The sequence below is a fragment of the Terrapene carolina genome, unplaced genomic scaffold (assembly GCF_002925995.2).
Source record: "Terrapene carolina triunguis isolate 2854851 unplaced genomic scaffold, T_m_triunguis-2.0 Scaffold66, whole genome shotgun sequence".
Classification (NCBI taxonomy): Eukaryota; Metazoa; Chordata; order Testudines; family Emydidae; genus Terrapene; species Terrapene triunguis.
The window spans coordinates 85,790,899-85,803,313 of NW_020664417.1; the positions used below are offsets into that span (position 1 = coordinate 85,790,899).

Here is a 12,415-nt window from a genome sequence, read left to right on the forward strand (position 1 = left end):
GAGAGAGAGAGAAGGGGGGCGGCCAGGGCTATAGCGGGGTGCTGCCACGCGGCCCCTGCCGCCTGCCGGGTGGGCTCCGCTCCGGTCGGCGGGGAGGGAAGGAGGACGACTGCCCTGCTGGACTTGCTGCAGGGCGCTCCCGTCCTCCGCGCTGCCGCCCCCTACAGGACGGCTGGAGCGGAACCAAAAAAAAAAAAAAAAAAGCGGCCATGCCGCCCTAGGATTGGGCGGAATGCCGCCTCATTCAATCTGCTGCCCCAAGCACCAGCTTGCTCGGCTGGTGCCTGGAGCCGGCCCTGTTTGCAACATCTAAATTAGAATTCTTAAGTATTTTCTCTCTACTTTTTCTTCCAGGTTGATTCTGTCTAACTTAAAATACAGAATTTTCACCAGAATCCCTTAATTTTATTAATTTATTGCAAGTATTTAGAGTGTGTGCGCTAATAAGACTTCTCATGTATAGCTGTTTTTCATAGTATACATAAGAACTGAACTGTGCTTAGTAGTGAGAAAAACGTTGCTATTATTTCCTCTCACTTTCTATGAGCTGTAATAGTGTATCTTTCATTAGCTGTTGTAGTTGGATGTTCATGCTGTTCAAATTTGGTTAGCAGAAGTTTAATGAGCAGAGAGATTTTTCCCAAGTAGAAAGGATGATGCATCTGGGCAAATTGCCTGTGCAAAGCATATTTCTGTGCTGTCCCTAATTACTGACTGCAACCCTACATTAAGATTCTTAATTTAACCTTCCCCAGCCTGGCACTCAAGTTGTTCCACTTCTTGTTGCTGTAATTTCTTAGCCTTACAACTGTGCAGTTATGAATTTTTAAAGCTCCATTCCCCAATATATTGTTCAGAACTCTTCATAAAAAGATGAACAGCTGTTTCACCTACAATGCTAGCTTTCTAGTTTGGTATTTTTATTCTTACATGTAATACGTTACAACATTTAGTCATATGTAAACTGTGAAGTAAATGGAGGTTTTCAGTAAAACAGCCTTAGTCTTGTATTTAATTGTTGGCTCTTGACAAAAATGTGAATATGCTATAGTCATTTGTACCTGTATAAATGAATAGAAATCAAGGATTCTGATAAATTTGGTTTTAAAATATAACTTCTACTGGCTGTTGGATTTAAGGAAATTGTGCCTTGTGTTCATATGATAGCAAGATGCCTTTCCCATGAGTGAAATGCAGCTGGGTGTTGATAAACTGTGTATTTAAATGAAAACTTGTCTCTATAATCAGTTTGTAATTATTCTAATCCTTAACCCAGCCATCTAAGAATAGGGAAACTGTCTCCTGTCAATACAGTTATTAGGGAAAGAGTGGTTGATTGGGAAAATAACAGCAACTGTCCACATGGGTGAGCTTTTCTTTAGTGATTCCCTAGCCTTCTGTTGAACACCCCACTGAAATTTCTCTGTTCCTCTTACAATCATTTGTTTGTATTATAGAATCCTGCATCTATATGGTAGGTCAAGTTCAGACTTTGGGCTTGTCTCCACTTACCGGGGATCGACACACAGTGATCGATCCATCAGGGGTCGATTTAGCGGATCTCATGAAGACCCACTAAATTGACCACCGATTGCTCTCCTGTTGACTCTGGTACTCCACCGGAATGAGAGGCATAAGATAAGTTGACAGGAGACCCAGCTCAGTGTAGACACCGCAATAAGTTGGCCTAAGGTACGTCAACTCTAGCTACGTTATTCACGGAGCTGGAGTTGCGTAACTTAGGTCGATGTAGCCCCGTAGTGTAGACCTGCCCTTTGCATAAGTAAGTACAACCAAGACTGAATTTGGCCCTGAGTCTTTTCTGCAAGATGTTTCACAGTACTAGGTTCAAATTAGATATTACAATGTTTGACTTCACACGTTGAACATCATGATTCTGCACAGTAACTAAGAATGTTACTTCAGTTATCATCCAGCCTTGGGATGAAATGAAAATGTCAGTGTATTGTACCAGCAAGCCATTTATCAGCAAAAGCATCCTCTACTAAATCTCAATTTTCACTATAATAAAAAAATCTGGTTAAAAAAACCTAAGCTTTAAAAGCCATTCATCTAATTAAGTTTAATATAGTTGACACAAGAGATTTAAAAGTTAGCTTGTTGGTGATGTACACTTAGAATGTAAAAGTAGCTGACATTTCATAGATAATCTATGAATGAAATTAATAATATTTTATGAAATAATAAATTATTAAATGAAACCTAAGATACTGGATGCACATCCCAGGGAATGGAGTGGAAACTGGCCAAAAATTGTTAAAACTAATGAAAACAAGCATCAAACACACAATTGTTTTGTTGCAGAAAATAGCCAGACCCTCAAAAATTGTTCACAGGTTCAAAACTGCATCTGAACCAATACTGGTTGACATGTCTACTTGTATCACATCATAGGAAAGCACTAATAAGGGTGACATCACCATTGTCCGACCTTTGGGCTGTATCTATTTAATATTACTTTGGGATGTATCTATTATTTATTTATTACTTTGTCTCACTGATAATTACTGTTCACTTGCTGGAAAATCACAGACACAGCACATAGTAAGCAATCCTTATTAGCCAGAATCAAGTATTCGGGTTTTTGTTTTTTTAAGATTGCCTTTTGGGTCACAGACGTGTTGCCAAAAGACAGATATGTCCTGGCTGACTAAATTGGATTCTTTTTTTAAAAAAAAGAAAAACATTCTAATAAAGGAGTTAGGAGGAACAGGATAGGATAGAAAATTAATACACTTCAACGGAATAAAATAAATTTTAGATGTACATCCCAGGAGTTGTTGAGGACACAGCTATGGAAGATGTGGTATCATTGGGCTCCTTCTCCTTGTTTAGTCTGGTCAGAACAATTTTCAGGATGTGGAAAACAGAATCGTGATGGTAAATCTATCAATCTAAGATACCTGTATGGGCCCCATCACCATAGTATCTGAGTGCTTCACAGTCTTTTCATGTGTTCATCCTTGTGCCTCCCCTGTCATGTAGGGAAGTACTTTTATCCCCATTTTGCAGATGGGGAACTGAAGCACAAAGTATTGTCCTGGGTGGTCACACAGGAAGTCTGCTAGAGCAGGGAACTGAACTCTGGTTTCACAAGTCCTAGGCTAGTGTCCTAACCACTGGATGAGATTTGATCTCAGGTCCAAGGTGGCAACCGACATGAGAGTTATAATAGCTAATGTTCCCTGTATGTATAGGCTCACTGCCTTGCATTTTTATTATCCCCATGCATAAGCTAGTTCTCAAGTGCTCTCCAGAAATGTAATGCCCAAGGAGAGGTGGAAATTGTGTTCCATCAAAACAAATATCTACTGGTCCCATATAGACATATTTCCTTCCATCTTAACTTTGTGTTGCTAAAACAATTCTGTAACCTTATTAGAAACTTTGAAAACTCTCATTGGTTCTTTCATTTTAAATGCACTGGTCATTTTGGCTCAGATAAAATTGTTTATGAAATTATGGATCAAACGTGTTCATAGGTTGAGATGAAGTTTTATCCACCTTTCACCCACTATTTTGGGTTTAGCAAGGAGTCCCACAAACCTATCAAGGCCCAAATTGGTGTGGCATGTCTTTTCATTACCAAGAAAAAAATGCAGTTTAAAAAAAAGCACAGTTCATATAAGGCGTGGATGGGTGATGGGAAGGATTAATGTTTTGTGTTTCCAATACTGATTACGCTAACACCTATTGTGAAATATGCCTGTCCATGCATGCATCATCTGCATATAACTGTGCTAATGAACACATGCAGCTAGCGAGCACTGGTTGACTACAGGAAACATGAGGCAGGAAATGCAGGTCAATTGACCTCAGGATCCCACAGGATCCCTGGAACTCCTGCGTAGGTCTCTAAGGGTGCGCTAATGAGAACAGAAGAGAACTGTATAAAGGGGAGTCTTGATTTCATGCACATTAAGTAGGTTTTATCAAACATAAGGTTACAGTGTTAATATAACAGAAATTGCAGTGAGCAAACGAAGTGTCCAAAAAAGTGAATAAAGATGTTTTCTCTATCAGTTAGTTACTGTAACATCAGGAAATTGTTTGTAAAGGCACCCATAATTATTACAGTTCCATTGCACTGGGCCCTGTACAAACACAGAGTTTCTTGTCGTGAAGAGCTTACAATCTAAATAATCAATCAAAAAGAAACACTACAATTTCTGGTAGACATTTTCACTTTATATTGGTACAGAGAAGCGAGACACTTTTAAAAATGTGTATATGTTATTTTTTCTAATAGTTAAGCCCGCCTTTGATATATTACACTCTCTTTAACTTTAATGGAATCTTTCATACAATGTATATCCTCAAACACTTTAACACTTTACAGAAATAAAAAATGAGGTAACAGACAATATCTGAGTTTAAGTATGGAAAACAGTAGAGGGAAGGCATTGTCTAATGTTTATAGTCATAAAAAGAGTAACAAAAATTAGTATATAAAGAAGGGAGATAGGCATAAGCAAGAGGTTAGTGGATCAGGTTTGAACTGAGATGGAGCATTAGTAAGGCAGGAAGACACAGAAGGGCTGTTCCAGATGGCAGGAGTTGGAAAGGGAAAGATATTCCCGTACTGACTAGTTTCTGAGGAGGAGGGTGTAAGATGAGGAGAGGAAATGGGGAGGAGAGTAGTAAAAGATGATACAAAGTAGGCTGAAACAAATCCATGGAGATCATTTTTTTTAAAAGGGGCAGGGATCAAATCCTCAGCTGGTATAAATTGGTATCACTCCATTTATCTCAATGGATCTATGCCAATTTGTACCAGCTGAGGCTCTGTGCCAAAGATTCATAGATGATTGAAAGATTCACAGGTTGTATAACCAGAAAGAACCACTGTGATCAGCTAGTTTGGCGGGATGGTAATTCTCAGCTTCTGAATGAGAAACAAATGGAGATGTTTGTGGCTGGCAGTGATCAGGCAGTGCTTCTTGATATTTATGAGAAGACCATGAGGCTGCAACTTTCTCTTCAGATACAGGAGTCTTGAAAAGCTAGGATTTGGGGAAGTCCTAGGAGAGGGAGTTGCTATAATTAAGATGTGAGAGGATGACAGCATGGATGAGAAGTTAAGATGAACATGTCAACATGCAACTTCAAGTCCAGCAGAGAAGTCATTACAGGTGTCAAAAGGTATGTAAATGAGGTGAAGAGCTGTTTTGCCTGCCTTTAGAATTTTATGATCAGGCCATTCGTGAAACAATTCCATATGGAAGTGCAGATGGAGAAATGCATTTAACAGGTAAGTGTAATGCTGTTTTTATTTGTTGTTTTCCTCAGGGTTAATCCATTCCTTTCACCATCCAAGGGAATGGAAAAGATAAAGGAGGAAGTACCAGTCCCTTCAACAAAGGGATGGGAAAAGTTAAAGAGACAGGGCGGGGATACGTAAGAGGACACTGTTAAAAATTTAATTTAAGTATTTTATGTATTTTTGTTAATGTGAAAAAATTCATTTAATCTGTTGTTGAATGCTTTATGGCTTGTATGACTTCCCAACATTTATTTATTTATTTCATTCTTGGTGCTCTGTGTGGTTTTTGTACTTTTGGAGTGATTTTATGTTCATATGACTGCATGTAAAGAAATACCTTACCAGTATATTGGTTATTATGTGAAATGTGAACTGTATTGTATGTAGGACTGAGACCACAAGTCTTCTTTTTGGGGGACCATGTGTAGAGAGCTTTTCAGATGTTGATTCTTCATCTGTTGTATAATTATAGAAAATGAAGTTGTTTGAAGTGTTCATGTGTAAATCAGGTAAAAAAATAAATGCTTTCCAATAATCATGTGGGATGATGTGTTTTATGTATCTAGACTATCACCCCAAAACTTTGGGTGCCAGGCCCTAGAATCACCTACCTATCACCCCCCTTAATCTCTCTTCCTAAGGTATGGGTCTCCAGAATAACTAAGGAAACACTTGGAGAACATGGATATGGCCTTCTAATAAATGATAGACACAGACAGTATTCTTTCCCAAAAAAAGTATCCTTCTGTTAATGTAACTAATAATCCCTAATCTAAAAACCTACCTAAAATACAAATCTCTTATTGCAAGTTAAAGAATATTCAAAACGCAATTGCATACAGTTGAAATTATTCTAAATGGTTGAGCTCTGTTACAGATATCTGGTCTTCAGTGGATCGCTGACATGGGTTCTTAAATTGTACTTTACGTTTTACAGACGTAAATTACAATACACGCACACACACACTCTAATACTATACTATGATTAAAAACTTGCAGGCTTCTTCTGTCCTGTCGGCTTGCTGTAGCTGCCTCTCTCGATCAGCTCTCTTGCCAGTTCGTCCACTCTCCACCTCTCACCTGCTTAACTTCTTTCCTTGCTTTCCCAACTCCTTGTTCACTCCTCTCTCAACCATTTTAACCATCTGCCTTTTATACTGTTCTGTCAGCTATCAGATCTTTTACGCTCACTGTCTTATCAGGTCGTTTCTGCTCATGCTCCCTGCCAAACATTATCAGCTTGAACGCATGCCAACGTTACCTTATTCTGGGACGCACGTTCCAAATACTCACTGTCATTGTTTACCCCAGAGCTCTGACTTGCCGACCTTATCACGTGACCTGTAGCTTCTAATGGTGGAGTGACTTTTGTTTATTCAGGGACACAAAATGGAGTCTGAGGAATTTCTCTGGTATGAAGATGGTCTGACATAAATGTACATTACACGTTGACAGATTAGTCAGCCAAGAGTTTGCACCTGTTTAGCCATATAGCAGATAATTGTTAAGTCTGAGACAGATACAGTACCCAAAAGTCTCAGAAATTTTTTATTTGTATAGATACGGAAGAATAAAAGCAAGACTAACTCTGTCTAACCTATGAAGTCTATTGTTGAATTTAAGTAGCTTAAATTCTAAAGCACACTGCAGAAGCATATGCATTAATTAGAATTACTAGCAGGCATAGATTTAAATGATGGAAGAGACCCCAGGGGCCATATTTTGGCAGTCATTGGCCGTTGGCACCTGACAGAAAAACCTTTGACAAGCAACGGGAGTGTGGAGCGGAATTCAGACCCTTTTTTTCTGATTCCTCTTAAACCAGTGATTTTCAACCTGTGGTCCACAGACCCATGGGCGTCTGCAGACTAATGTCTGAGGGTAAGTCTACACTACCAAGCTACATCGGCGCACCAGGTGAAGACACACTATGCCAATGGGAGAGCGCTCTCCCGTCAGCATAATTACTCCACCTTCACGAGAGGCAGAAGCTATGTCGGTGGAGAGCATCTCCCACCAGCATAGTGTGATGTGGACACTGTTTTAAGTCAATGTAACTTATGTCACTCAGGGCAGTGTCGTTTTCAGATCCCTAAGCGACGTAAATCATATTGACTTCAGCGGTAGTGTAGAACAGCTATAAGATTTTCAAAGGTGTCTGCACCTCATTTGAAATTTTTTAGGGGACTGCAAATGAAAAAAGGTTGACAACCACTGTCTTAAAGCCATGGACGGTCAGTCCTGCAAATCCCCAGTAGCCGGAGTATTAGAATGTTTTATAAAGTCTATAGGCTTTATGCCTACATATGCCCCTGGACTCAGTAATGGTCCGTACTACAGCCACATTTATGGATTATTTCTGCCTTTGCTAAAAAGATAGGATCATTTCTATCTCTGGATACTTTGTGTGCTGGGTCTGCTGCTGGCCAGAAAACAGAATCACCTTAGAGTCTAAGTTACATGGGTACAAAATGCCATGATTTTATGCAAGGAAAGCATTGTAAATAGGAGGGGGAAATTATACTTGTAAAATACCTACATTTATTGCACCATACTAATATATACATTGTTCAGACAATCTAAGAGACTGTCCTCTCTATTCTGACACACTTGTCTCTTCTTTCTCCCATCACCACAGAGAGGATAAGTGCAACTTTTAAGTAAAAATACACCACTCTGCACTGGACTTTGGTCAAGGTGTAGCTCACGACACATTTGAACTTGGATTTCAAATATGGGCAAAAAGGTGTCCCATTTTTTCACCCAATAAAAGAAAACTGGTGAAGTAATATTGTCTTCAGCGCATAGAAATCTGTCGGGGTGGGTGTGGGGGCGGGAGGAGGATCTGAGAAATAATCATAGCATAGTGTGGTCATTCTGGTGCTTTTCATGCTACAAGGGCTACTACTTTCATATCTGCTAATATTACTGTATAATCTCAGGTGATGGGTCAGCTCGTTGTATTTAATAAATTCCAATTGGTATTCTATTGTTTAACAGTGCGATTAATCATGATTAACTTTTGAGTTAATTGTGTGTTAACTGTGATTAGTTGACAGCCCTAATAAATAATCTAGAATGCATTGTTTTTTTAAAATCTCCTGGCTCTTTAGTCAGTTTTAAGATTTTTGAGGTCTGACTCCTGATGTTTACAATGTGTGAAATACTAAATTTAGCAAAAATAGATACAATATTTCTGTATTGCAGGGAACTGAGAAATAATCACTGGGTTTCTTCATGCAGGATTTAACAGAAAAGTAAATAAGGAAAGCAGGACTTGGTCCCTTCTTAAAGAAAGTATTACCAGCTGGAGGAAGTTTCAGGGGCAAAATGGAAACAGAAAAATTATAAAAGAAGCAACTACAAATAGTTTTCTGTATTCTATAATAGTGTTACTGCTACTGAAGATATTTGAGTTTGAGCAGTAGCTTTCATCTTGACAAGGCAGTTTCTCCTGCGTGATCATACTGTGGACTCATAATCTTGTATTTTTTTTACATCATTTTGCTGTCATAGAACTGGTTATGATGCCATATATTAGCAGTATGACCACATTTCAGGATTAGGAAGGTGAAGATGAGCTGTGAGAGCAAATCTTTGTTTAAATGCAAATGTCTCTTCAGAGTGAGCAGAATTGGCAAGGGAAATTACTTAAAACAAATGAAAGTTAAATGGATTTTTGTTGAAGTCTGATAAATTATTTTCCCAGTGTGCCCGTCCTTCTTTCAACTAAAATATAATATACTCGGGGATTTATTTTTAAATTGGTAATCAAAAATAAGGAACATGAAGGGGTACATTTTGAAAGGTATGTGTGGGAGGTATGCAAACAAATCTTATTGTTTCTTAATGGGATTAGATCATGTACCTTTTATATACTGCTTTGAAAAATTCCCCTTAAGTGTTCTTCTGGTCACTTGCCTGCAAACTAGCTGTGTTTTAAATATGACAGGAGTAGAGAATCTGGATTACAACTGGCTTGAATGCATGCCCCATACATACATGCCAGTCAAAATGCATGAGAATTTCACTTATTGTCAGGTAGAGGGGGAAAAAAACAATTAATTCAAATTAACCAATTACATTTCTTCAAACTAAATATATTTCTGAGACAGACACCTCTCTCTCTACTTTGGATGTCGAAAGATTTTCATTGTCAGAACCCTTTAGTTCAAAGGGCTTTAAAGAATTTTTTGGTAATGCCTAGAACCAATACTACTGTGATACATTTGCTCAGGAGTACATTTTTCTTTATCTACTGTAAATTAATTTCCTTCAGTACGTGGAACTTCCAATAGCAGAGCGACAATTTGTCACTGAGATATAGACACTGTTCTGCTGCACCTTATTAATTTGCAAATGAGAGTACTACCTGAAATTATTTTTAATTCTAATTTTGAAATTGGCTACAATTCAAATACAGTGTCCCTTTAAAGATCATATAATATTTACAAGCTGTTTCATTGTCGGGTGTATTCCGTTATTTTAAATAGTTCATGTTTTGCTCATTAGCCAGTAGATTTATAAAGTAGCCATGGTTTGTCATGTGGCCATTCTTTCAAGCTTTGCATAGGAACATCAATCAGGTTTTAGATAAAATTTTGAGCCACATGGCAGTTTTGAGGGCCAGGCAGTCCTGTACTGACTGAGCGAATAATGGATTTGTTAAATCATATAGTATAGCAACAGGACAGGAAGCGAGAAGCAACTCTTCATTTATCACATTGACTTTCCCTTCCCATTCTCCTCCTTCCTTCCAACAGCTTGGAAACTGTTAGCTGAAACTTGTCTTGGCATTTTAAAAGTTATTTGGGCTTATTTCTTTGGTTATATTGGTATGAAACATACAATGGTTTTCGGGATGCCTGGTCATGGAGCATCTTCATTCTAAAATGTAGGCCAATATTTACAACATGTAGACACATTTGCACTCAGGCTTTAAAATAACTTTTGTTTTTTCCCCAGTTTTCTTAACTGCATATTATAAATTAAATTGACGATTTTCACAGAGAGCATGCCCATTGGTCCTGCCAGTTGAGCTGCGCTTTTTGTACTAATCTAAAATATGTTCAAATATATACCTGGGCTCCCAGAGAGTAAATGAGTGTTACTGTCGCTGTACTTTTCTTTTTTTGTATGATCATTTGCGATCCATTGCTCTATTCTCATTTTTGTTCTTTTCAGCAGTTCATTTTGTTTCCATATGCTTTTTTCAGTTCTCAGGATGGCTTACGTGATTCCCCCCTCAGCTCCATCTCCAGCAGTGACTATGACAGTGTTTCTGTCACTACATGTAGTCTCTCCAGCATATACGCTCTGAGGTAATAATAATCTCACTTCACAGTCACATTTGACTAATTGTATTGAGTGATGGTTGATGAAAAATTTTCATTGAATTAACACTAAAGTGACAGCAGCACTTCAGATAATTCTTTCTTTCAGCACACAGGCACGTTTATTTTTGAAGCTCATTTTGTATGCTAATAAAGTCTGTTTGTGGAGCATTGTCATGAGGTACACAACAGTGAATTGTACAACATTTGAGATCATCATCTGATCTCATTTTTGATTATGTTCAAAGAGGTACTTTTTAGGTACATTCCTAAAGAGGTATTTAAGATAACTAGCTTTTAAAATACATTTTAGACAGAGAGTTTTATACACCTGATACAATAGAACTTCATTGCAGAAAGAGATTATTATTGAAAAACAGTGAATGACTATACATTACTAGGTCTTGTCTCTCCAGATGGCATGGTTCTGCCATCTGTTTTCTGCTTCCCTGGGATCTAATAGTAAAATCAGAGGAATGTCACAACTAAGAATAGTTTCTTTAGTTTTGCTATTATTTTGTGGCCCAAAAATATGTTAAGAATGCTGGCCTGTGTTCTCATCAGCTAAGCGTATGTGAGGGAGACGAATCTTTGTAATTGATTTTGCTAAGAGAATTAGTAAGGATTATGAGGTAAGGCTATATTTTAGTCACAGGTATTTTTAGTATGTCATGCACAAGTCTCAGGCAGTAAACAAAAATTCATGGCCCGTGACCTCTCCATGACTTGTATTATATACCCCTGACTAAATCTTGTGGGGATATGGCCCAGGGAGTGCCGCAGGTGCTTGTGTGGGAGGTGCCGTGGGTGCTCGGGGGGGGCGGGGGGGGGGGGGAGGGGGGTGCTGGGGCGGGGGGGGGGGGGGGGGGTGGCTGGCAAGCTCCCTGCCTGGCTCCCTGGAAGCAGCAACATGTCCCTCCCTCAGCCCCAGGCACTAGCCGAGCAAGCTGGTGCTTGGGGCGGCAGCTTGTAGGAGGCGGCATTCCGCCCAATCCTAGGGCAGCACAGCCGCTTTTTTGTTGTTGTTGTTTGTTCCGCTCCGGCCGCCCTGCAGCCCGCGTCCTTCCCTCCCAGCCGACCGGAGCGGCGCGGAGCCCTCCTGGCAAGGGGCACGGCGGGAGGGGCCGCGTGGCAGCGCCCCGCTGAAGCCCTGGCCGCCCCCCTTCTCTCTCTCCCCCCGCTAGCTGGGGCACATTTGCAGGGCAGGGAGTCCCCCTGCACCCTGGCCGCGCCGCAGGTTTTTTTTTTTTTTTTTTTTTTTTGCTTTTCTGGCCGTTTTTGCTTGGGGCGGCCAGAAAGCCAGAGTCGGCCCTGCTCAGCCACTAGCTCCACGCACTGGACCCGCTCCAAGCGCCGGCTCCGCTGCTGCCATTTGGCCAGAGCTGTAGGGGCTATGCCTGTGGGCGACGGTAGCGCATGGAACTAGGAGCTGAGGAGGGAGGGACATGTTGCCGGTTTCCGGGGACCCCCCCCCCCCAAGGTAAGTGCCGCCCAGAGTCCTCACACCCTCCCATGCCCCAGTCCCCGGCCCTGATCCCCCTCCCATACCCAAACTCCTGCTGCTGCTGGAAGAGGCGGGGAGGGAGCAGTGGCCCACAACTACCCCAGCAGCGGCCGGTGTGACTGGCCAAGGGGTTGCTCGAACTGCTCAGGCGGCCCCCAGGCCAGCCGCACTGGCCGCTGCAGAAGTCATGGAGGTCCCAGAAAGTCAGAGAATCCATGAGTTCCATGACCTCCATGACAAACTCGCAGCCTTAATTATGAGGGAATACATTTTAGGGCAACAAAAAGTTATTAA

The 12,415-nt window shown here is 40.4% G+C and overlaps 1 protein-coding gene across 3 annotated transcripts in view; it reads left to right on the forward strand.

Annotated features, from left to right (window-relative positions):
• The window catches only part of ZFYVE28 (zinc finger FYVE-type containing 28), a 288,813-nt gene that overhangs the window by 234,553 nt on the left and 41,845 nt on the right, over positions 1-12,415 (forward strand). The window contains exons 11-12 of one of the 3 annotated variants that reach the window (XR_003369619.2): positions 5,006-5,163; positions 5,311-5,383. Coding sequence is in view for 1 of the 3 variants with exons in the window: in XM_026648078.2 (XP_026503863.1) it covers positions 10,501-10,605 (105 nt within the window). In the remaining 2 variants the exon portion in view is untranslated. Of the gene's footprint in view, positions 1-5,005; positions 5,164-5,310; positions 5,384-10,500; positions 10,606-12,415 lie in introns of those variants that run through there. The other 2 variants (XR_003369620.2, XM_026648078.2) reach the window with 2 other exon arrangements.